Genomic DNA, 26,216 nt, shown 5'->3' with positions numbered 1-26,216 from the left:
GCAGTGCCACAGATTGAAAACTTGGATTTCAGTCTTGTTAGAAGAATGTCGTGATCAACAGTGTCAAAAGCAGCAGATAGATCAAGCAGCAGGAGTATAACACAGTGACGATCGTCAATGGCACGCAAAATATCATTGTGTACACGTACAAGAGCGGTTTCACAACTATGAAATCGCTTGTAGGCTGATTGTAGCGGTTCATTAAGTTGGTTGGATTCCAAGTAGTCCTGAAGACGTACTGCAACAACTTTTTCGATGATTTTTGAAATGACCTTGAGATTTGAGATAGGCCTATAATTACTAAGGATTTCGTGGTCCAAGGATGGTTTCTTGAGTAGTGGCAGTAAGACGGCGTTTTTTAGTGAAGGAGGCACATATCCAGATTCCATTGACAAGTTTACAATCCTGCAAAGCGTGGGTAGAAGCATGGCAAAATTTTCTTTTAACAAGACGGCAGGCAGAGGGTCCAGGCTACAAGACCTAGACACAACAGTGCGTGCAACTTCCGAAAGTTCAACGATTGAAGTAGGTGAGAAGGCATTTAGCTGACAGTCGAGTGTTAATTTGTCCAAAGTACAGAAGAGATCAGGCATTTCGGCAGCTTCGAGTTTACATCTTATATTGATAATTTTATTTTCGAAGAAAGTGATAAAATTATTGGCAAGTTCCGTAGCCGAGGAACAAGACGGAAGACACTTCTCGGGCTTCCTGTGGAGAAGGCGGTCGATGGTGCGAAAAAGAGACTTGTTATCGCGATAACTTGTTATATCGCGAGACTTGTTTTATCGGGATTCAGTGTGGTGTTGTGTCACCTGTAACTCGAGTTCCCTCTATCAATATATAATTCGTCGTGTTTCCTAACGTTTTTTCGATTTTGTGGTTCGTTGTTCGTAAAAATATCTTCCCCTAACTTCCATCATGGACTGTTCTCAGCCTCTGTATTATTCAACGCACGCAAGAGAAAAAGCGAGCGAGGCGAGTGCAAAGCACGAGGGGGTAGGGGCGGGGGCCGGGAGGGGGGGGGGGGGGGCGAGCGAAGCGAACCAAACGAAGAATATTTACTCATTTAGCTATTTATCGCTGTCCCCACCCCCTACCCCGTTAAGTCTCTCGTTTTGCGCTGGCGTCCGGTTCTTTCGCGATTCTATCCGCCCGTTCAACGATCGAATAAAAATAGGAGAAAATAGAGGGCTTTGAACAGTCTACTTCCATCAGTGTTTATCTTGAGTATTTTTAGTTACTAAAGCCGTCGTTGTTTGTTTTCTTTATTTCAGATTAGAAGAAATGTACCATGGTCCAAGTGACTTGAGTATCTTACACTGCCAAGTCGACTGACATACTTCTTTAAGTAAGTTTACTCTGATTCAGATTAATTTAGCCGGTATAACGCCTATTAAGAGTAGACACACTTCTACGACAACAGACGGCATGGAGTAAATCACAACACAAAAGCGAACAAAATACTCTCGAGGCCAGACAAGGCATTTTTATTCATACATCTGTCGAGTGTATCAGTATGAAAACTCCTTTGATCCTTTCATTCGTTTGAATTCGTTCGCATTGTTTCATTCTGTGGATCTAGGTGTCCTAGAGATATTGCGATCAAAAGGTTGGTTTTCAAAGAAACTGCTGTACTCGAGGGGATTTTTAAAAATTTCTCCTGGGGTGTGGGAGGGACAAGCTGTCATTCCGGTAAAAATTCGTCTCCTACACAGACGGGTGGGGAGGTCGGGTGTTAGGTCAGTGGGTTAGATAACATTGCTCTATAGTCTCTCAGTTAACTGACATCAACGCAGTTCACCTCCACATAATACAGAGGGGAAACATTTATCCTATCCGTAGGTGAAAAAGCTCTTCTTCTTAGAACAGTTTCTCAATCTGGGAAAGCGTGACGCGTGATGGCCGTCATTATAGCGTGGCATTGAACGGCTGGTCTTTCTTCAATCTGCCGTTGTCACACTAGCCCATATTCTCTCTGTTACCCCAACCACGACGATGATCTACAAAAAGAATAAACGTATAAATAGCTCTTATTGCAGTTGAGCCTGCGGTCAAATATTCCTTTGTTTAAAAAGGCATACAAACGAGGCGACAGGGCCAATAGAAAACGAAATTGACCCTTTCGCCTCGTTTGTATGTCAAACCGCTGATAGCTTCAATAACAGCTATTGGATGTCATGGATAACAACATAAGTTTGCGCAGGCTAGCGGCTGGTTCGCTAAGTTTCAGGCGGTTCGAGTACATTCTTGCAAATGGCCACACCAAATCTCAACCAGAGGTTGGGCTTCTGCGTACCATTTCCCAAAACCCTGAACCATCCAGAAGTGTAGCAGCTCTCGTAAGCTTGTAACTCTTTTGATTATTAGCAGCTGTTATTGTTTTGGAGTTTTGGGGTTGGCGTTAGGCATTGTTTCTGTTGTTTGTTCTATTGTCCTCTCAAAGGGTATCAAGCCATTCATGCGAGACCTTACGAGTGCTGCTACCCGACCCGATCCATCTGGTTACTCCGTGTAAATAGTAAACAAAATTTTCGCCTACCATCTTTCCACTCATCCCAGTCCCTCTTCTTCTGAAGTTTATCTGGGTCGTCCTCACTTTCGGACTCTTCATCACTCGACTTCTTCTCATTCCGCTTTTGTCCACTAATAAATACGAAAGATAAGAACATTGCTTGTAGTAAGATTTTATACTAACTACTTATTAACCTTTACGGGAAAATCTCAAACCGCGTCAATCTCAATTTCAATCCGTTTTTTGCTTTGTTTTTGCAAGCCTGTAATCGGCCCGTGGGCATACTTGAGAATAATGCCCTACAATTAGCCAATCGGGCCGCGCGTTATATCGGCTACAAGAACAAGCCATATGATAAAACTGTGTATTGTTCAGTTTGGGAAATGACTGGGTAACTTAAGTTTGGAAGGCTACCACTTTGGACTAGGCTATAAGCCAATCTCAGAGTGGCAGTAAAAGACATTTATTGTCTCTTTTGTCTATCCTAATTTCAACAGTACGAAATCATAGTGCATGTTAATTATATTGTGCCTGGGACCATATGCTCTCCCCTTTGGGATATATAAACCAAAGCTTCCATTTGACCCGAATTCGTCTGCGAAAATATGGGAAGTTGTGAGCTTAGAAGAACTGATAAAATTCAAGGACTTCAAGTAGTGGTTATTGTGTTTGGAAGTAATGGAATTAAAAAAGTTATCTGATAAGCACAAAAGGATATGGCCACTTCACGTATCAATCGATCATTCCTATCTCATACCAACTATTGCTATTGTAAATGATGAGCCTTCCTTGCCATGGCTCCTTTAGGGGACGTAACAACTGAAAAGAAGTAATGACAGGTAATTCGCATTTTCTTTGCTTTGTATTACCCCCCCAAACGACCCCTTTGTGCAGCGGCAGGAATAAAGGCGAAGCCACGAGAGACGGGTCGACGGGGGAAGCGAGCCGGTAAGGGACTATCTCTCGCGCCTTCGCCTTTCCTCGTTCCGCCACGCACAAGAGCCTGCTCGCAGGGTAAAAATCACACGACTTCGTCATCCAATCGCAAGTAAAAATAAAATCGATCCTTACTCGCTTCCACTGGTTTCCCACGCTACACGTCAGCTGCATCCTTTTGTTTGGAGTTTTGATTGTTTCAGTGAATTCTAGGTCCTCTGTGATTGGCTGGAGTGATTACTCTGGTCGGGGTTTTACGATACTCAATTGAAAACCGCACTAAACACAGTTGAATTACCTAATGTGATAGGAATGCTTTACAGTGAAGTAGTAACTTAGTAAGAAGTAAAGAGATATTTAGGAATTTATGTCCATGATTCTTGTGAATACATAGCGAGCAATGAAGCTACCAACCTCGTTCCCAGGCTTTCTCTCCTCTGCCTGAGGGAGGCAGAGGAGAGAGAGTCTGGGAACGAGGTTGTGAAGCTACTTGGAGTAGTCAATTACAGAAAAGCACAAATATTCTCCAAAACTATCTTTTTCACCATAAATCGGTCCAACTGACCATTCTTAGCCTCCAACTAGCAAAATTTGCCTCAATGAAGGAATTCATACATTTTTGGTTAAAAGGTTAGTAATATCCATGTGAATGAAATGGTCAATTAGGAATATTGATTCTATAACCCGCCTGGCATCACAAATAAAACGGGTCTAAATCTAAGGGGACACACTAGTAACTGCAAAGATCTCTCTCATGAATTAAACGTAAACATCAATAATGACGCATTTAGGCATCAAATACTATTCAAGCTGTCAAATCTTCCACGTATAACTTAATTCAACAATACGCCAAGGAAGCAACATCCAATGTGGTTCACGGCAAATTCAGCAAGTTTTCTACATGTGACGAAATGCGAAGTATTAAGTAGATCTGGAAGATATAGCTTACTCTTTATAATCCAACACAACTTTTCCCTCTAGAATTTCCTTTTCTAAGAATTCCTCTTGTGACATGGTAGGAACACTGGGGTAGCCCGCACCAAACACTTTGTCCTGACAAAGCAACATATATTACGTGTATTAAACGTTAAACTTTTGTTAAATTCGAAAATGCACAGTACAAGGGACGTTTCCTATAACATTCTCGGAAACCCAGGAAAAAAAACAGAAGTGATGAAAGTTTACAAGTAACTTTCGTTGCTTCACCGTGTTAACTTCGCCCTTCCCCAACTAATTCCCCCTAGGCCTCCGAGCGTGTTCCCATAACAGTGAGTGAATTTATAACACTAATTAGTGAAAGGTAAACTTGCACGGTGTTTTCGCAAATTATTCTGCGATGAATTAGGCAACAGGGAAATCATAACAGGGACTGCGATTTGGATGTCCGATCTTAATTGGCAGGGATTTTTACGATTGTTTCTCTCTTTGAATTCTCGAAAAGTTTGGATTGGTCAAAATAATAGTAAGAACAAATTATTTTTTTGTGACGAATTAGGCGTCTGAGATGCATAAATTCGTTGCTTAGTCGAATTATGCGGCAAAATCAGTCTTTGGCTGATTCGTCTGTTAGCACCTCTTCAAGATGGCTTTGACAAGAGAAGATCACGGTAGGAGAGTAAATCCCCCATATAGGCCTTGTACCCAAGGTTATTCCTCTTAAGTTATTTTTAGACTTCGTACCCAGTTGTTCCGTGGATGTTACTCGCGCGATGCGTGGATAGCTTAAGCGACTTTCTCGAAACTTCCTGAGACGAAATGGTGGGAAATGCGGAGAAAAGTTCTTTTATAAGATTTGATTTTCAAAAGACGTTGCAAAGCACAGATGCTTTGTGCTCGCTTGGCTGTTCATTTCTTTGCCGTTCATCCAGTTTTTATTGTTTGAGCAGAGGACTTCTGTGTCTTATTCAAACTCCTATTGACACTACACGTGAAAAATTAACCTCCACAGCGTTGGAGGTTTTCCTTCAATATGTAAACAAAACATAAACAAATCGTCCACGAAAACATCCGCGCAATGTGCAAGTAACTTCCGCGGAAGAACTTAGTATCATGTCTAAAAATAACTTAAGAGGGATAACCTGGCGTATGAGGCCTATATGGGGATCTCTAGCCTTGATCTTCTCTTGGTCTTAGACAAGATGGATAAATCGTTCCACTGACAGCGCTTAATTTGGCAGTGATCACAGGTCATCACAGCAAAATGACAGAGTTCCTTGCCCATCGACTGTCTGCAAACAGTCAGCTGACAGTTGAGCGACAGAAAAGCAACAGTCGAGACATTTTTTTTTTGGGCGGGGGCTGTTCTTCACCTTTACCCTAATTTCTATAAAAAAAAAAAGTGACCAAGTGATCGCCAGGCTGTTAACCATTCCCAGACACTGGACACATTTACTGCAATGGCATCCATACCAAAGTATGGTAAAGATGCTTTCCATGTTTATATTATCAACACTAGAATTAAGGAATAAGAATTCACAGTCTGATTTCTATTTAGATTAGCCCACAGGTGCCCAAGCTCGCAAAAGAACATCACTGTACATACAGTAGTACTCAGGTTTAAAATGGGACAATCAAAATATAAGAAGTTTGTGCTGGAAACACTATTCCACATTGCAAGCCTAAAAAATACGAAGGAGTATAGATTAAAATAAATCTACCTTGCTTCCGTTCTGTGTTTCACTATTTTCCGTGAGGTTTCTGGGCTGATTTATGGCAATTTAAGTGGCTTTTATCTTCAATTCTTGACCTCTCTAAAGGGTATACTGGTAACCTGGGTACTACTGTATGTATAGGGACGTTCATTTGCGAGCTTGGGACACCTGTGATTAGCCTTTCCATCAAGGCCTGCGAAAAACTATTCCATACCTTAATCATCTCCCTTGTTATCAGGATTGGTTTGAAGCCCTGTTGAGACTAAAACAAAACATGTGGAGCAATGAACAATCAATCGGACAGACAGTCTTGCTATGCAAGAAGAAGTCTGCATAAGTGCAACAAAGAAATACATGTTAATAAAAACAAAGAATAACATCACGTCATGATTCCCCCAGACTTCTTCTCCACTAGCAAGTCTGCCCTTTGGTATGGCAGAATCAAAAGGTATCAATATATATGAAGACCAAGACAAATGGCGAGCAATGCATATGAATATATGAGAGACCAGCTGCTTAAGTTGTGTGCACGACTGCGATGATCATTTATGTCTTTGCATTTTTCTCTGCAGTTCATGTCTCCACACTTCAAATATAGGTATCTGCGAAAGCTAAATAGTTGAGCACAATTAGTATTCCAACCTCAGCAGCAAGGGGCTTGTTTTCTTGATTACGGTCGTTTCCTTTTCCCTTTAGTACCTTCATGTGTTCAAGGATTTCCATTTCACCTACAATGTTCCAAAGTAAGGACAAAAGATCAGCAGTGCATGTTATATTGAGATGCAGTAGCATATCGAAGCTTATAATCCATCAAATATTTGCGCTCGCATACGATTAGTCTAAACACGTTACGTGACTGCTAATTCTCCAGCTAAAACTGGGGAATATCCGGGTGATATTCCCCAATTTTCAGAACCACATGTGTTGTGAGAAATATTTGAAAGATAATGAAGACAATGGCCTCCATTTTGCACAAAAATATGATCAGATACTTGTCCTTGGTCATTATCTGTTCCTCAAAGCTCACAGTTTTTCTGGTGCTACACTCTTGGAAAACTGTTCGCATCTCGGAACAGATCATGTCCACGGAGAAATATCCAAGCATTTTGCTCACCAAATGGAGGTTATTGTTTATATAATCGTTAGCTCATATATTTTGAATCTGAATCAAGCAACTCGGATTTTATTGCTAGTCAGAGCGATTAATTTTTTTGTATTCTTGGGAAAGAAATGAATTAGCTCAAACAAATATAAACATTTAAATCTTTCTTTGAAAATTATTAGAATGTTGAAAAAAAAATTTCATTAAGAATTTTGTCAGTTCATTGGATAGAGTGCCAATTTATCATGGATTACCACTGGGTGCAGATTGAAATAGCCTGCATAGCTAGCAGGATTTGTGAGCAGGCGATTTTTGATGGTGGAGCCATCATTTCTTGCGGCTGTGAGCAGCTTCACACCAAAACAAAGCACTCGTGTGAAGTCCCTCCAGCTACACAGGCTACACAAGATTGAAATGTCTTGTCCAAACTTTTGATCCTACTATACACAAAAGTACACATAAAATGTATACTCTGTAATAATCCAGGACAATGATCTGATTTGTAGAAGACATGTTTCACCATATTTCCAACATAAAACAAAACTTACTTTGCAGACTTGTAAGATGCTCCACAACCTTACTCACCCACAGCTTCAACAGAACAACATAATAGTTCCTCTGTAAACAAACAAAAAACCTGTTCTTGAGACAGTTTTCTTAACATTCACAACAAAGGTAACCCACAAAGCACAGGAATGATGGTGATCAACATCTATAATTTTTTGAAAATTTCAAAATGAAGTCAAGCATACATGCTAAAATGGCTGAAAAATTCCATGGACTAAACTTAAAGCAATTCCTCTCCTAACAGGCTGGGTATTCTCCCTTTATTATTGAAACCAGGAATGAGGTTCTTCTAGAACACGAATTTATTATTTTGCAAGTTTTAAACATGTCTTAAATATTGGTAGTTATCAAATTATAGAAACATTGATACGAATATAAAAACTTCAAGTACCTGAATATCTTCATCACCTGTAGATGATTCTTTTAGGATGTTTTTTAGTTCCTGCAAATATAATTATCAATTACCTGTGTTAAACATGCAAGATTGATATGTCTGCATTTTCAAAAAACAAATGAAGACACCAATAGTATAACATCCATTAATAATTTTACTACATGTACATACACTATGATTGGTCAATTTAACAGTGTCTTCTACCGTACAACCCACAAACATTTTGAAGCTGTTTTTGTCACTAAAATGCCTCAGGACGTTTTTCCTTTCTCTTTTTTATTTACACAAATGGCAATGTTTACCCTGCAAGCAGAGGTCCGTTCAATCTTCCTGAGTCTTCTTCCTGACTTTCCTAGGAAGATCGAAGGGACAACTGCTTGCAGGGTAAGCAATGTTATAAACCATTTACCAAAATGTAGCGTTGGCCTTTCTGTCAGTGGAGCTTTCAATCATTTGAAAATTTATTGTTAGTCCACCAAAAGCAATTTTATTGCATACCGAATTATCACCACTCTTGCAAAGATTTGTGAAGTAAAAACCACGAAGACGAAGTTAAATTTCTATATTTGTACAGTGTTTCAGTGTAGTCATTTTCCAGACCAGCTCCCATCAACCTGTCTATATACACACTAGCTCTGATTACACTGCTATGCAAGACTGCATCACTGCACAGTGGTGTTAATACTGTAAAACTTCAAGTAAGTAATGAAAACCAAATGTATGATGTGAAAATGGCAACATCAAAATACCGACAAAATGGACATTTAAAAATATAAGGTGGCTCTGAGCCCTGTTGCAGCTCTCTTGACTTGTGACCTTAGACACCTCTTACCTTAAGCTGTCTTTCCTGTTCTTTTTGTTCTTTATATCTTGTTATTTTTTCTTGTCGACTATTTGCCATTTGACTGATACTTTTTTCTTTCATTTCTGAAGAACTTGATGTTTCTGTGTATCTTGACAGGTCCTTACAAGAAGAGCACAAATAAAGTTAATTATAGTAAGTTCTACTGAAAGTCAGTAATCCGTAATTTTTTTTAGCTGTACCAAGTATACAAATGCAGGGTTTTTGTTTGTTTTTCTTTGTTAAAAAAGTATCGTATTGTAAGTGGCGTAAGTATATAACAATGTAAGTAGTGTAAATATTGTGTGGTAAGAGAAGTTAAACTACCATAATGTAAGTAACGTCATGTAATGTAAGTGAGTTTTTCCGGGTAAGTACCTTAATGAAGGTAATGTAAGTATCGCATTGTAAGTAAATTATGAGTATAACAATGTAAGTAGTGCAAATATTGCATTGTAAAAGTAGTGTTAGTACCATAATGCAAGCAACATAATGTAAGTGGAGTATTTTGTATATATCTAAATGTAGGTAATGTAAGTATTGCATTGTAATTAGTGTTCTTTATGTGGAATTTTTTTTTAAAGTTATACTGAAAGAGGTACAAAAAAACATTAATGCAACACTTTCTCATCATAGCAGAGCTCTGGTGGCCCAAAGGGCCGCCAAACAGAGCCCCATAACTATAGGAACAGAACCACATGCATGTGTAGAAATAGATGGTCAACATGGCTAGCAGCATGTATCGTGGGCGCATGCGCCTAACGACGACAATGTCACGCAACACGGTGGCTAAATAGGTCAACCGAGGCGCGCGGGAACGCGTTTGCGAACGGGAACGGAACGGATACAGAACGGGTACGAGAACGCGAACGGAACGGGTACAGAACGGGTACAGAACGGATACAGAACGGATACAGAACGGATACCAAACGGAAATGGAACGGATACGGAGCGGTTACGAATCACAAAAATGGAAAAAAAAGGGTTCTCCAGAACGCAAACTATAAGAGAACGCGTTCTTCAGAACACATGGTAGTAAGTTACGCTATCAGAGCGCTTACCAAAGATTTGGAGACGATGTAACTTTAAATACACGTTCGTTCAATTTTTGTCCAGCCCGGCGATCTTGAGAAAATGACAGAACGAATCATCGTATGTCTTTTTTTATTTCTTTTTACACGCACTAAGCAAGCATCTTCCCTGCATCTTCTTGTCCATTTCATGTTCATCGCGGCCATTTTGTTATTGTCAACAAGCTTAACTTATGTCCAAATAAGGAAATGGATGGACGAGTCGAGTTAGACTGGGATTGAAAGGTTTCCTCATGAAGAGAAACAAAACAAAACATCGACTTCTTGGTTGACCTTTATTACGGTGTTGTTCACCAACTTTGCGGAAGGATCGGCGAGGATAAAGTTCAGTCTTTACTGAAAATTCGCCTGTGAAAATAACGTCAGTAAAAGTATCACAAAATGCTCGCTTCGGCTTTTTGTCAGTACTTTGCACCTCTCGCGTCCTCCAGCCAAGTTTCTGTCGCATTCGCCGAACAGTTTTCGCCGATACTTCAATGTTAAATCTCACTTAAAGTATTCGTGTAAATACAAGAGCCGAAAGTTCGTCTTTTGCTTGCATTTTTTTTCATCGATGGCGTTAAAAGTGCTTGGCAAGCTGGTTTACTTCTTCCTTTCCTCGGGTAATCACACAGATTGCCGGTCGCTTCGTATCGTTTCGGAAAAAGACTTACTATAAAATGGCCTTGAAGTTACAATACCATCTTCCCGTATTTTTCGAGTAACTGGACTCATATTTTCATCACGAAAATTTAAGTTTACTGTCCCTATTCTCGCATAAAGGCGACAGTTTTAACCCATTTTATGAAATGCAAATGAGTGTCGCTAATCTTGTAAACGAGTTCTCGGAAACCTCGTTCCTTTGAACGAGTTCCAAGAACGCTTACCGATGGAAAGCTGAGAGAACGGGAACAGAACAGCACAGAACGGATGCAGAACGGGAACGGAACGGATACAGAACGGATACGGAACGGATACAGAACGGGAACGGGAACGCGTGTGGAACGGAAACAGAACGCGTTCGGTCAAACGTTCCCTGTTAGGTTTCTTCTGATCGGTACCGTAGCGAACATATTTGATATTGGACATCCATGTTATGATCAATTGACAGCTGTCAAAACAAGGTATCTGCTGACCAGTATCACATGATAATATTGTGGGCTCAGGTTTAGAGCTCATTGAGGTCACATGTTTTTTAAAGTTGACCGCTGACTAAGTACTGGTTTTCAATTGGATTGCGGGCTCATTTTAGGTTCACTTGTTAATCAGGGCCAGGTTGCTCAGGAGGTATACAAATGTTTTTCACTGCTTTTGTTTTGTGTAGTTTGAGATTATTGAAACTCAAAACAGAAAGCCTAACAATATGTATATTTGACCGCATGGGCCCGTGGGCAACTAAGGACTAATTTCACGTGTATTTTCAAAGTTTTCACAAAATTGCCTGAGTCACAAAGCGACGAGGGCAATTTGAAAAAGTTTGAAAATACAAGTGACATTAATCCTTAATTGCACAAGGGCACTTGCCATTACTTGTTTATCACATAAAGGGCAAATTCTGTACAAAGGAAAACTGTCAAGGTCTTGCCATCATGTAAACAGGTTTGCTAGTTGTCATCAAAGAACAGGCTAGCAGTAGAAAGGAAAAACCTAATATAGTAGTAAGCAAAACACAGCAAGTTACATTCACTCAAAGCAATTTCTTAACAAATAAAACTTTAAGCAAGCTAATTTTGTTTTCAATCTGCTTTGCAAAGCTTGCAACGGGGTGAAACTACTCCGGTCGATGAAAGACATAAACAAGTGTCCAAACGAGCTCTAATTAACAATTAGACTCGTAGCCCGCAAGGGCTACGGGTCAATAGCCCATGAGGCGAAGCCGAATGGGCTATTGACCCGTGGCTCTTGAGGGCGAAGGGTCTAATTGTTTTAGTATCACCCAACTAGTCGGACAGAAAAGGCAATAATAAAGTTAGCAAATGCAAGTTGAAGAAATGTTTATTTGGGAATAAAACGAAAGAAAGCGTCACGCTCGATTGCGCCAATTTCGCTACTCGAGGACTATTACTAATAGTCCTCTAGTAGCGTAGCCAATTAAAATGCAGGATTTACATTAGTCCACTAGTTGGGTGATACTAATAACTTCTAGAATCCTTTCCACTGTAAAAACTTAACGTACCAACAAAATTTACACTCTTTTTTACGCCAATAAGGTGACCTGTGATACTAATAAGGCGACCCGCAGCAAAACGGAGAAATTAACTTTCAGTTTGGCAGCCATGAAGTTCTGTAACTCTATGCTTCTTGCAACACCAGCCGTCTCAACGCAAAGTTTTTGCAGGCTGCGAATCAATGCATTTTTGGATGGAAAAATCCTTTGCTTTTCCACCAAAAGACTGCGCTTTGCTGCGTGTCAATTTTCTTTCACATTAAGATGAAATAACCACGTTTAGGTCAAACTCAGAAGCGATACGTTTCTGACATTTCTGACATTCCGTGACAATCCGTTTGAAACCAACTTAATGCAGGCGAGCTCAGCCAATCAGCATCAAGTAACCAAAAGTGATTACCAAAAGTGCCCTTGTGATTTAAGAAAAAATACCCTCTGTCTCAGCCAATCAGCTTTCAGTAATTTTGCCCTGTATGTGATAAAAACAGAAAACCTCACTGCAAAGTTACAAAACTCAAATCAAAATTTTCCCTTGTCCTGGGTTAGCTAAATCAGGCTTTGAAAAACACGGCCTAGGAGCTCCGCTTTTAAGCTTGGCTAAATCTATATATCATACTGTGACTAACCCACTGCTAAAATTATTTTTCTTTTTGTACAAGTTGTAGGTCAAACTGTTTTCCAGATTATTGTATGACTGAGAACATTTACTTGACAAGCACTGCTGTGCAATTTATTAATACGTTAGTGCATTTGTAATATAGTAATGGTACTGTAAATGTATACAAGCTCAAGCAATAATTGATTAAGATTACAGTATACCTTCGGGTCGGCAATTTTCTTCAAATTTGGAGGTTTGGGTCAAAGTAGTGGTCGAGGAATAATCTCTAATTTCTGAGAAAAATTTTTGAAAAAGGCTAAATATTGGCGGAGAAATGGCGGTTTTACGTTTTCGCCGAAAGTAAAAGTTTACCTTTTGATTGATAGCCCTATGGAGCCTATGCAATCAACCGAGACGATTTTCACGGGAATAACCTGTATCGATGTCACGAATTGACTACTCAGTTGTTCAGCATTGTTGTTCTGACTACCCACCATTTTTGGTATTAGGTGTAACTCTATTAAGTTATAAGTAAACACAGACCACATTAAAAACATGGACTAGTTCGAAAAAGCGAAAGCAGCGACGAACGAATGAAAATACATCAATGAGTGAAGTGAAAGTTCGCCACGTGGATGAAGCTATAGCTATCGTCTAAGGGGGGCAAAATATTCGTAGTAAGAGAAAAGAAAGGTTCTGTAAAAATTTCGGAACTTGACAGCAATAACAGGGATGTTGACAGAGACTCTTCTGATGAGTCCGATATCGACGAATCGTCGGACTCATTGAGACCATTTGAAATATTATCCATACAGAGTTGACCACACACAGTTGCTCCCCGCGCTTTCTTTTGTTTGTTTCCTTCGCCCAGCCACTCTAGCGTTCGTATGCCAGACCAGCTTCAAGAAAAACCGAGCTACAGAAAAATTATCTTTCCCCCTTCGGCGCCGTCAGCGCATTGCGAAACACAAGGGTTTTTTAGAGATTCGCGCGTAAATTTCACCAGGAGGTTAAAGGTGGTAAACTTTCCCTTCACTGATTGGCTCAGTTATCTGAGAACCCAGTTGAAGGCATTTGTGCGCGGAGTTTGTTTGCGAAGCAGAAGATTTTTCCTAGCACTGTTTTCTCGAATAAATTTTCTCACTTGCAGCAGACAATTTAAAGAGTTATAACTCAAAGGGAATTTGTTCAATTGCCCTCAAATTTGGACAGCAGCTAGTTTAACATATAAACTACAACAGTGTGTCTGGGAATTGTTAATTTCGAAATACTTTTTCTTCGAGAGTGATTTTTGTACAATCACTCCACATTTTTTTAATCCTATTTCGAAAATGTTCTGTAACTTTTTACATAATTGAATATGCCAAAACGCAGACACGTTTTTAAAGCGCTTTGGGCCCTGAAACCGTGGAAAAAATGAAATTGGCGAAATACGAAATTCGTTTTGACTTGTAGCTTTCGAAAGGTGATTTGGGCGCTCGCATTTTAATGGTCGTGAAAAATTCGACAATTCATTTTTATTTTGAAATTGTTGGCATAGTTTGATAGCCAGCTCTATAAGCTTCAATTTGATATAGGGGTTTAAGTATCCACGGCTTAAACTGCACATGCTACATCGCTTGGATGCGAGACACCCCTGAAGGTATACTGTAACTTTAATAATTATCTCCTCAGAGCTTTATTATCTAGCTCTCTGCACGCACTGCAGGCCTATGATGAGGGAGCATCATAGGCCTGCAGTGCGTGCAGAGAGCTAGATAATAAAGCTCTGAGGAGATAATATTAACACTACTCAACTTGATATCTGGAAATTCTTTTAAATTGCACTCACCTGGAGGCTCATACAATTTTGAGAGAATTTTGAAATATCACTTGTGCCAACGTGAACATATCACTTTTATTACTGTGTATCTACATAATTTCTTTTCAACAACAACAAGTTTAAAACAATGCCAGATAGCAGGTGTGCTCACCATATCTATGACCCCATAATTCTTGCATCTCTTTAAATAGTCTATAAAATAAACCTAGTGCATGAAAAAACACAATTGTTAGTATGGCAAAAGTAGGATACTCATGCACATGTAAAGCCTGACAGACTCAGCCTGCTAAGTCCTGGTGCTGGGATAAAACTCGTGTGACAAAAGAGGGATATTATTAAAGTGCAGTCATTCTTGCTGTCTGCTGTTACCTGCTCTCCCTACACACCACCACTCACTAACCCTAAGAATTACTGGTTCAGTTTTTTGTTTTGATCACCTACAGACACATCATTTAAGTTTTAGTAATAAGTATGTTCTGAGCAGTTATCACAATGTCAGTGAGGGTCAGACTATGTATAGCACATGATTACAAAAATGATGCAGGATATCACCCTTTATAAAACAACTGAGATACTACGTGAGCTCTGATTGGTCAAAAACCTATCATTTATTGTTCAGGTAAACACATGGATGCAGCACCACACGAACTCATGACACTGGTGAGAACAAAATAAACAGTTTCAGATTTCACCTGCCAAGGTATCAATAACACAAATATCTTTTCATTCAACATATAAATAGAAATTTGTAAGGAAAAACAGGACCAGAATTTGGTCACACTATAATGTTTGATCTTGTTTTCCACGGCAAAAATTTTTTACGCTGTTTCCTTTTACTCTTGAGTTTAGAAGAAAGTTTCAAGTGCTTTAAGTGCTTTCCATGGTCTGTTGAGGACACAGTTCTGACTGCAGCCCAGCTGGACAGATCAATTTGGGTTGTTCAAAAAGCATGGAAAAGATTCCTTTGAGTTGACTTAAGTTTATCCGGCAGTAGTTTTAAGTTTGAACTCAAGCATGCATGAATAAAACAAAAAGCTTAAGCTAAAATGAATTTGGGTTCAATTAACGTTCAAGCAACAGTTTCCACTTAGCAAACTACATATAGAGAAACATAGGCTTCAGAGCCTTGAAATAAAGAGTGATAAATTCTGAATAAATTTCAGATGCAGCATTTCTGGAACCAACCTTTATTCCATTTGCAAAAGATTGGAAAGTCATCACTGAATCACTTCCCTAAGTGTAAGAAGTTTTCACTACTTGCAAACTTTTTTCCTTTCATGTGACTGATTCTGGCCACAAATCCCCGCATTTCTCCATCAAAGTACTTTTGAATTAATTAATACACTTTCTGCCTTTCACTGATCGATAACCTTTTCCTCTCCTTTCTTAAAACTTTAACAGCCCTTAATGTTCTTGTTGCTTTGCCCTGTGGACTTTGTGTGCAGTGTTGACTCTGTGCTTTCATTCTTTCAGTCACTGTGATTGGTTTGCCATGTCACCTCATGAAGTTTTTGAGAACAAGCAAAATAAATTTTCCTCTCTTTGACAAACATTTTCCATACTTATTTCATAAAAGCACTAGACCACTCTTTCTCTGGTTTTATTGGTGCATTAAACCCACTTGGGATATTAGGTGAACACTCAAAAAGATTGTAAATCACTCGCATGATGGGTTGTGATTTGCAAGCTCTTCTTGTGTTTTCCAAGCATCACACATGGCTTTATTGTGCCTGTAAACTCATAGAAAGAGTGTTTAATTGCTCAACTTTTTATTAATCAATGACCCATTCAAGATATCAAATGTTCTGGTGAAAACACACCTTTGCAATGTTAAGAGTAGTCATTCTATCAGAAGCCGTTTGTTTAAGAAAGAGGTCTCCAAGAAATGCAGGCAGCAAAAGGAATCTGAGAACAAAGAAAAACATTCAAGTTTAAATTTCATAAGCCAGAAGTGGGAAGCTACGTGAGTCATAAAATATTTTTAGATGTACTGTTATTAAACAGTAGGACTGAGCTGCACATGAGAAAGTTATAATCAGCAGAATATTTCGTAAAGGACACTACTGGTAGAAATTCTACACAGAGTCATTTAGGATTTTGACAGGATCCTAAGTATAACACCCTACAAGATTCTGCCTAAGATAAGTGAAAGTTTGATTTACAAAATTGAGTGGTGTCATAGATTTGTTGTACTTTTCAGGTATGTAACAAAGGATTAATGCTTACATTTTTCCTAACAAATCATCCCAGTCAAAGATTTTGATAGCCAAAGTGCTTGAGGCAGGAAAACTTATCACCCATTGTAACATTAGCTGAATAGAGCTTTACATCAGACTCACCTTAACTCAGAAGTAGGAACTTCAGATAATTCTTCATTTCTACTAAATAGAGCCAAACTATTGACCATTTCTGTTGCTTGGACAAAATGATTCACAGCTGTGGTGACCTTGTTCTACAAAACCAAAATAGAAAGACAGGAATATTGTGCAGGCTCTCTGACTTCAATTAACTCGAGAAGTCATGGAAAGCAAACTTAGGGTCAGAGGTCAAACACAGTTTTTGATATCTGTGTTATATTTGTCATTTTTTTAAAACTCTTGATCCTTTGGCCTCCAAATATGGTAAGATGCAAGTAAGAGCATAGACTTCAGCATTTTGATAGTTTAGCAAGAGTCGTAAGGGGGAAGGGGGGTCTGGCACAGTTCATGAATGGGAAAAATACCGAATCACGGATCACTGATATGAAAATCCCTTTTTCCCGAAATCACAAAAGTAAGTGAGTAACATACTCTTTTCAACAACCTGCTGTTATGCTAGAAAGAGCATTTGAAGAAAGCAAAATCGTGAAAGGCTAACTAAAGGCTCAATATCGCAACTCGCATAGCTAAATCACTCTTGATAGGTAGTTGATAGTTGCTGATGCCATACAAGGCATTACGATAATTAAACAGAGGTCACATTCGAATGTTTTCAGCCTTCATAAATCTTCCGGAGGACTTGCATCTTAAAATCACGTAGAACAGAGTGGTGAAATCACAAATATCGGTAAACAATTAAAGTTCTTCATGGGTCACACAAAACCTTCAAGTCACGAAGAATAATTTCCTAAATTCACGTTTCACAGATCACACATCACGAGAGTACCCCTGTACTACCCTCTTTAGCTGATGTTTAACTGTTGCTTTGGTACCATGAATGGCTGTAAACAGGCCTTTAAAATCAGGTTTCATTCATTTTCAGAAAATGTAGTAGTTACATTCATCATTTGCATGCAATAACCTTGTTATAACACATTCAACTGAACAAATTCTTGGCCTGGGAGATGGGAATTTGACCAACTGAAAGATTGAAATGCCTAATGCCCAGGGATTGTACAGGGAAGGATGTTGAAGTGTCAAACTGACTGATACGTTAGTACTTTACACATTTGCGCAGTAAAGTTTATGTAGAACTTGGGGTGATCTCCTCTGAAAAGCTTTAACGAGCTTGCTGAGATCATCCTGCTACTAAATAAGCTAATGTAAAGTCAAGCAATTCACTTTGTCAGGAAAAATATCAGTGGCTGGCAAATAAAGTCCATTGATTGATACCTAGCTAAAGGTACAAGTGAGTATATGAAATATCATATATTTCAACCTTGGAGAAAAATATGAAGACATGATTGATCATCTCAGTTCTATACACAACTTAAGGTTACTTCAAACCTTTGCGGGTGTCCTCCAGAAAAAAATTCGTACGCGTGCTTTTTTGAAGGAAACCCCCACAAACTATATATCAATACAAAGGTTATAAAATGTAGAATGAAATAGAATTACCTATATTCTTTTTTGCTGCCTACTTTCCTAAGGCGGCAGAAGCTGTTAATGCCAAAATAACTGACTGAAATTCTGGTAAATTAATCGGGTATCAAATGCGATCATTGATACAAAATAACGGTGCAGTGTTAATCACAAAGCATCAATCTCTCAAAGCGTGTCAGCATTTTCTTTCATTTCTATTGGTTATCTTCTTAGAGATCTGTCAAGTTCCACTATCGAAAAAATTCGCGTAACGTGTTGGGTTAGAGACCACCACGAAAAAAGTATTTGAAATAAAAGAATTCACCGGCATATTTTTGTTGCATATCTATCAGTGAATGTTCTGGCCAAATTTCAAGGAAAACCGTCGATTCTACATACCCTTTTTAATTCATTTAAAAAGGAGTGATTCTCTTGAAAAACAAGTGCAAGTTTTCACCTTCTAAAGATTTATAAACATGTCACGCCTTCTCAGAGGGATGTCAACTCAAAATGTCACCAGCCAATGAAATAACAGAAGCCCTAGCGTTCTCAGTGAGGAAAGTTGAGCTTCACGGTAAAGCGATAGTGTTACGGTTACGTTTTAGGTGCACACGTTTAAGGTCGGTGGTCAACAATAAAGGGCAAAATGGAGAAAAGCGATGTGTAACAAAACAAAAAGAAACTGAGGAGCAATTGCTGAAGCATGATTACAAAAAGGCACTCTTGATGGACATGAAATCTCAAATTGAAGGTATTTGATATAGGATCTCTGGATTAAGCTGTTTGCCGCAAAAAGGTCGCCAAGGAGTCTAAGCCTCATCGGGATTATAACGCCTTAACGGTTTATGAACTTTTATTACAAAAACCTCTTTTTCCCAATAACTCACGTGCATTTTAATATTTTATTTTCATTTTTTGGAAAATGTTACCTTGAATAATGAACTTTAATTTGGTTGGAAAAAAGAAAATTTGGAAAAAGTAGCCCCGTAAAGGTTTGGGGTAACCTTAAGCAGTTGTGAAATTCAAGCCTGAAAAAAATTCAGGTTTGAACGGGATTTGAACCCATGACCATGTATATAACTGCGATGATCAATCATGTCTTCATATCTTTCTCCCAGGCTTAAATATATGATATTTCACATCATAGTATGTTCATTTAAAATGCATCAAATATTTTTGCTCGTGTGTGATTGGTCTAAACAAGTCACATGACTGAATATTCCCCAGCTAAAACTGGGGAATATCTGAGAATATTCCCGAATTTTCAAGACTGCACATGTTGTGAAAAAGATTTGAAGGTAATAAACACAATAGCCTCCATTAGGCATGAAAATATGCTTGGATATTTGTCCTTAGACATTATCTGTTCCTCAAAGCTCACAGTTACGCTCTTGGAAAACTGTTCGCTTCTTGGAACAGCTGCGGACAAATATTTTTCGCACCAAATGAAGGCTATTGCTTATATATTCACTTGTATCTTCACCATCTCTGGATATATAACGAACTGACAACGTGACCAGCTCCCAGTTGGCTTGATAGCTCAGTTGGTAGAGCACTGCACCTGTATCGAAGTAGTCATGGGTTCGAATCTCGTTCAAGCCTGAATTTTTTCCGGGCTTTAATTTCACACCTGCTTAAGTTGTGTATAGAACTGCGATGATCAATCATGTCTTCATACCTAGCTAAAGGCTTAAACAAGTTCTCGCCATTTGAAATAATCTGAGCTTATGCGCATTAATCAAGGCACAATTTATGATACAGAGGCACTCTTAGAACTACTCATATGGATAAAAATACATTGTAATCCTGAGCTTACATTTGGGAGAAATTTGAAAGCTTACACGTACATTAAAAAATTCAAAACAAATCAAATACAATTTAAACACCCCTTAAATTAACTAAACATTACCTGAAATATCTCCGATGCGCTTGGCTCATCATAATCTTCTAACTGACTGTGTAAAATGAATCCTTGTTGAAAGATATCTCTCAGAGAAGTTCCTTCCTCAACATTCTTGGCCGCCATATTAGACTCGTGTTGACAGAGACAATGTGACGTTACATGAAGGATAATCTAACACTAAAAGGTAGCCGCTGATTAAAGATTTGGTCCCAGTCATTCAAATATGGTATCTCCGGTGGTATTTCCTCCTTTACAAGTTCTTCGAAGAATTTTTAAAGAGTTGAAAGTTCTATCACGATTTAAGGTAAAGGCTGGGCTAAACTCCAGAATACCCGGCCACTTATTAGCATCTCATTGAATAAGAATAGCAACTATTGTTATATACCTCGTTCTTCAAAGCCCTCCGACACGGGTAAATAAAGTGGCCGGGTATTCTGAAGTTCTAAACGCATATTGGAGAGTTGGTCAGCGATCGAATTCGCGCTCCCTCCTTTGGAATACCGTAACAGTCTTTCATTTTCTGTCTGAAGCTCTCAACAAGGTGATCTATAAAATTATTAAGGTTAACAGCTCGGTTAACAGATTGAAATGATCAATAGACTCGGAGAGAAAGTCAAGGCCGATGATTACTAGTCCCCAGTCTCTTTGCAAGCATTGTTTCTACTGGGAGGAGTGAAGGTAATCTACGATACTCCGTAGAGGACCTAGAGAGTATAGAGAACGATAAATTTGCAATAAATCCCACAGGTATTTTTAAGATAAAGTGGTTCTTATAAATTCTGATAAAATAGCCTTTTTCATAATTTACTTTTCTAAATATATAGTCTAAAAATATAAAAAATAAATATAAAAATATAATCCACCATGTATGTGAGGCAATTTCAAGCAAATTTTAAAATGATAAGAGATGCTTTAACTCAAGAACAATGGCCAGTTGCCTCTGTGAGAAAAACCTGCAGGCAGTAGTTGTATTCATCATCTCAGACTCAATATTTGTTTTGATGAATACGACTGCCATGATTCCCTGCAGGTGCATCTCATGGAGGGAATAGGCCATTACTGTAATTACTAGGGTTTTTATAATCATAAACCATTTGCATGCTTCCACTTTTGTAATGTTTTTTTTTTTGAAAATATCCATACCCCCCCCCCCCCCATGTTATGTTTATTGGGTTTAATGCCTCCAAATTACCTCCTGAAATTCCAGTTTAGCTTCATACTTTCCTTTAACAATTTTGACCATTGAGATCTTTCACCCCTTTGGAATTTTTGATAACCTTCCATGGGTTGAGTAAGGATATTTTCTGGAACTACACAGTGTGGATTTCTTATTAGAGTAGGGGCACTCATAAAAACAGCTAACACTCAAAGGGGCTTACTTATTAGAACACCTGAGCTCTCATTAGGAGGTGAAAAAATCAAATCATTACAGTAATCTAATTGGTTCTTAAGAGTGATCAACCTGATTATCACTGTTACAAAAACAGTTGCCAAGAAAAATACAGAATCAGATTCAACTTAATTTAGGGTTAACATAATTTCTGAAATTATTACTCAATTTACAAAATTACATAATTATTATTATTAATATGTATTATTATTATTATGATTATAATTATTATGATTGTGGGTGATGAGAAATTAGAACATTAGAAATTAGAAAACACAGACAATAAAAATTCTACTGTTCTACTTGTTACTGAGATATACATGTATATTTTCATTTATTTTCCTCAGGAACCAATCACTTCCAGTTTAGAAGGTCAGTATCTTATATCAGAATATCGTCACTTTTCTCAGGCTGGAGAAACATTAGCACACAAGCTTTACTGTGACTGTCTGTTCTATCTCTGCCTGCTTCAAAGTCAGCGAATGGCACAGGTACAAACTGTAATTTTATCATTGACTCTGCCAACTCTGTTAAACAGTTGAATCAATGCTGTTTGGTTCTTGTTTTACCAGTAAGAGAAATTTTGGCTAGCTAGCTTGAGCCAAAAACTATTTTGATTATTTATTTTGCACACAAGGAAGTTCCAGTTTAAGACACTGAAGTCAACCAACCAATCACCACACACCCTTGTTTTCTTGAAAGATGACACTGTTGAATTGCACTGTTCCAAAAAATATCCATAACAACAACAACAACAATTTTTATTATTACTATGACTCACATATTTACAATTTTTACAGAAATAGATATACAGATTAAGTTAAAAATGCTTGATAATAGCAACACCACGAACCCACAGGTAGCCTGGGCTAATCTAGGTGGGCCACATCTATATTTATATTAAAAAAATAAGTAAATAAATAAATAAATAAAAAATAAGATTGTCATGCAACTACTTATAGAAGGATTTACAAAACCATTTAATACAAGTACATTTACATATTTTGATTGACACTAGGAGCTGTGATTTACTAGTGATAAACTAAACTATGGGTTAAAATTAATCAGGAACTAAATTCAACAACTTGGGTCAGGGTGTCAACTTCAACATAGTCATCCCTATCTGAAAGTGTCTCAAATAAAAATCTACAAATTGTTTTCTCAAAGATTGGTTTAGATAAATCTCTCCAGTCTGGAGAAATTTGATTCCATAATATCGCTCCAGTTCTCGAAAAAGAGCGTTTGAAAATTTCCAACTTAACTCCTTTCTGAAGATAATTCCCTTTTGCGGCATGCCTTGTGTTGTACCCATGAATTTCATTTGACCTAGTGAAAAGAGCTCTGATAGGCGAAGGGGCTAGTTTTTTCCAAATATCATGCATGAGATTCACAACCGCGTCAAAATAGATCATATTTACAGGTAAAATCTTTGATTGAATGAAAAGAGAAATAGCATGTGCATCACTGGGTGCAAAATAAATCAGTTGAAGAGCTCTTTTTTGGAGAACAAGTAGTTTGCCAATGTTCGACTTGGCTGCGCGACCCCATACACAAATCCCGTAGGATAAATATGGCAGAATAAGCGAGCGATAAATCATTAAAAGAGTTTCAGTTGGAACAAAGTGTCTTAGCCTGGCTAGAATTCCAATAGTCTTACTTATTTTCAATGAGATAAAGTCGATATGGTGCTTCCACTTTCGGTTACAATCAATAAGAATTCCCAGAAATTTCACAAAATCTTTACGATCTAGAGAACAGAACTTATTGGCACTGTTATCGTACATTTTGATTCTAATTTCCTTATTAATCTTCTTCTGGCTCAGACAAAAGATGACAAAATTGGATTTCTTGATATTTAGAGTAAGCTTATTGCAATTAACCACTCCGAAACTTTACTCAACTCTGAGTTAACTACTTGTTCAAGTACTTTTAAATTTTTGTGAGCAAATAGGATAGTGGTGTCATCTGCAAAAAGAAAGAAATTTAATTTATCAGAAGATTTGGGAATATCATTAATATAAATAAGAAATAAGAGAGGACCCAACACAGATCCCTGGGGGACACCACAAGGATTTAGTTCTTTAGGTGAGACATGCCCATCGATTTGGGTTACTTGGGATCTTCCCTTAAGATAGGATGAGAACCATTCTAGTATAATTCCTCTGATTCCATAGCGGTACAACTTATCTAATAGAATTTCATGATCAACTGTGTCAAACGCCTTTTTCAGATCAATAAACACTCCAGTAGAGAACATCCCTTTGTCCATGTTGTTTTGGATCCTATTTACTATATCAATTAATGCATGCTATGTGGAGTGTTTCTCTCTAAACTGTACTGTGACTCATAAAACAGACCATTTATCTCAAAGAACGATTTTAAACGCTTGTACATTAGTCTTTCAAGGATTCTGTTGAATATAGAGAGCAGCGATATAGGACGATAATTATTGGGGTTGGTATCCTCACCACTTTTGAAGACAGGGACCACTTTAGCTAGCTTTAATTTACTAGGAAAGGTTCCCTCAAGGATCGAAGCATTCATTATTTCCATTAGTGCAAATACTAACAGGGCATGGGTAAACTCCATGTGACTTGTTCGAAGGTAATAGCGATATCTCCAATTCTACTTCACCAAGAGTGACAGGATCGAAATAAAAGGTCTTTGGATTATTAACAAGAAATTCCGAAAAATGGTGTTCCGAGTGGGGTAGCTTAGCAGCTAAAGCTGCTCCACATGAAGCGAAGTGTTTGTTCAGGATCGAAGGTAATTCCTTCTGATCATAGATTAAACGACCACTGCTTTCATCCTTTAAGGCAGGGATTTTTTTCATTGTTTTCCTTCTGCGATTAATGAGTTCACTTATACCTGCCCAGGTCTTCTTCATGCTGAAAATATTCCATTGAAAATAGTTATGAAAATATTGTTTCTTACTTAGTCTAATTAGAGTTGAAATTTTATTTCTATCTAGTCTATATTGATCTTTAACGTTAGAATGGTATAGGCTGTTCTTAATATTGATTGATTTCCTTATACCCTTGGTAATCCATGGTTCAGAAAGTTGTCTTGCTCTGCGTTTTGAGACAATTTTAAAAGGCACGTGGGTGTTAACTACCTTGTTGAGTTTGTTGTAAAGTTTTGAAAACAATTTATCGTTGTTCATATTTGGTAGAGAAATTATTTTATTCCAGTTAATATTTGACACCTCCGCTAAAAATTTAACTTCTGAAAAGTGCGAAAAATCACGGACTTTTTTAAATCCGTTAACACTCCTTTTCATTAGACTCCTTTTCATTAGGTTATTTGACATTACACAGAACTGCAAAAAGTGATCACTGATATCTAAAATTATATTACCACAGGATAAGAGATTGGTTGTATTATTTACAAGTATGTTATCAATTAAGGTAGCAGAATTTCCGTAAACTCTTGTAGGTTTATCTATTAATGGGATAAAAGAATAGCTCTGTAGCGAGAGTAGAAAATTATGTGCATAATTGCAGCTTTCAGATTTGAGGAGGTCGATGATGAAGTCGCCAACTATGTAAACAGTTTTGTCACAGGCATTAAACCATTCAACCGTTAAGAAAGAAAACTCTCCGGAGAATTGTGTTGTCTATACAATACGCCACAAATAACATTCTTTTTGCTTGGAACAAGATTTTCTATCCATAAAGCCTGGAACGCCAGATTAGACATTCTTTCAACTACGGTATAATCATTCTCATTGATATAAATTCCCACACCTCCAGCAGACAGAGGTGTTGGGACATACTCAAAGACATAGCCACTAATGTTTGGATTAAAATCAATTTCCATACCTTCCTTATGGGAAGTGTTTTGGTTTGACTACCCCACCCCCCTTCCAACACACATCTGGAATTCCAGTTTAACCTCATACATGTACTTTCCTTTAAATTTTTGGGTTTTGAGACCCCTTCCCCCATCCCCTTCCCATTTATGGACCTTTTATGGGGTGGGTATCGATATTTTCTGGCATTGCACAATGTGAGCACTGGATCTCAATTCATTAAACTAAATTCACAAGAATGTATGAAGTACAGATGTCTTTCAGATCAGTGAAGAAATAATTACTCCTTAATTTAACCTGTAGTTATATATATATATATATTTGTTAGGTAGTCTGTCGGAGTATAGGGTCTTTGAATCTAAAGAGTGTAGTAATGTGTATTAGCATAGTTATTATTATAAGGCCCAGCACAGATGTATCACAACACTGAACAGTAATGAGCAGTGACTACTAGTCATTTGTAGCAACCATTATTCACCTGCGAGATCGTCTGTATTTCAATTTATCCATTTTACATCCAAGAGGAAACCATGAGATTTAATTAATTTTGTAGATGCTTCATGCAAAGTACAAGGGTGCCGGTGAGAGACCTGTTGAGGAGGTGGCTGGCTTAGTGGGTTTTAAGCTTCCAAAGCAATACCAAGAACCTCCAGGTGATACAAGTAAAAAATGA

General features: G+C 38.1%; 2 protein-coding genes across 2 annotated transcripts; one reads left to right on the top strand and one right to left on the bottom strand.

Moving 5' to 3' along the window:
* Nucleotides 1-1,445: 1,445 nt before the first annotated feature.
* LOC145486480 (immunoglobulin-binding protein 1-like) lies at nucleotides 1,446-20,472 on the bottom strand. The gene is made up of 12 exons (XM_081465150.1): nucleotides 20,349-20,472; nucleotides 17,000-17,112; nucleotides 16,481-16,565; nucleotides 14,812-14,865; nucleotides 8,995-9,126; nucleotides 8,160-8,210; nucleotides 7,750-7,819; nucleotides 6,742-6,827; nucleotides 6,314-6,361; nucleotides 4,398-4,501; nucleotides 2,540-2,643; nucleotides 1,446-2,000 (listed from the first exon to the last, which is right to left on the bottom strand). The coding sequence occupies exons 1-12, from the start codon at nucleotides 20,463-20,465 to the stop codon at nucleotides 1,960-1,962; spliced, it is 1,005 nt and encodes a 334-aa protein (XP_081321276.1). The 5' UTR covers nucleotides 20,466-20,472; the 3' UTR covers nucleotides 1,446-1,959.
* Nucleotides 20,473-20,541: 69 nt separating this feature from the next.
* On the top strand, nucleotides 20,542-26,216 carry LOC145486491 (protein FMC1 homolog). The gene is made up of 3 exons (XM_081465162.1): nucleotides 20,542-20,646; nucleotides 22,080-22,223; nucleotides 26,097-26,216. The coding sequence occupies exons 1-3, from the start codon at nucleotides 20,566-20,568 to the stop codon at nucleotides 26,214-26,216; spliced, it is 345 nt and encodes a 114-aa protein (XP_081321288.1). The 5' UTR covers nucleotides 20,542-20,565.

Source organism: Orbicella franksi, chromosome 5, assembly GCF_964199315.1.
Source record: "Orbicella franksi chromosome 5, jaOrbFran1.1, whole genome shotgun sequence".
NCBI classification, from domain to species: domain Eukaryota; kingdom Metazoa; phylum Cnidaria; class Anthozoa; order Scleractinia; family Merulinidae; genus Orbicella; species Orbicella franksi.
Note: the sequence above shows the minus strand (reverse complement) of the source record. Positions and strands in the feature narration are given on the sequence as shown.

Bases quoted from the DNA above. Each gene is read 5' to 3' on its own strand.
- LOC145486480 (XM_081465150.1), bottom strand. From the start codon at position 20,465: ATGGCGGCCAAGAATGTTGAGGAAGGAACTTCTCTGAGAGATATCTTT. The intron at 14,866-16,480 runs GTGTGTTTTCAC...TTCATGCACTAG, and splicing joins CTACTCTTAACATTGCAAAG to GTTTATTTTATAGACTATTT. The intron at 8,211-8,994 runs GTAAGAGGTGTC...TTATATTTGCAG, and splicing joins AACAGGAAAGACAGCTTAAG to GAACTAAAAAACATCCTAAA.
- LOC145486491 (XM_081465162.1), top strand. From the start codon at position 20,566: ATGGTATCTCCGGTGGTATTTCCTCCTTTACAAGTTCTTCGAAGAATT. The intron at 20,647-22,079 runs GTAAAGGCTGGG...TATTTTCCTCAG, and splicing joins AAGTTCTATCACGATTTAAG to GAACCAATCACTTCCAGTTT. The intron at 22,224-26,096 runs GTACAAACTGTA...TTAATTTTGTAG, and splicing joins AAAGTCAGCGAATGGCACAG to ATGCTTCATGCAAAGTACAA.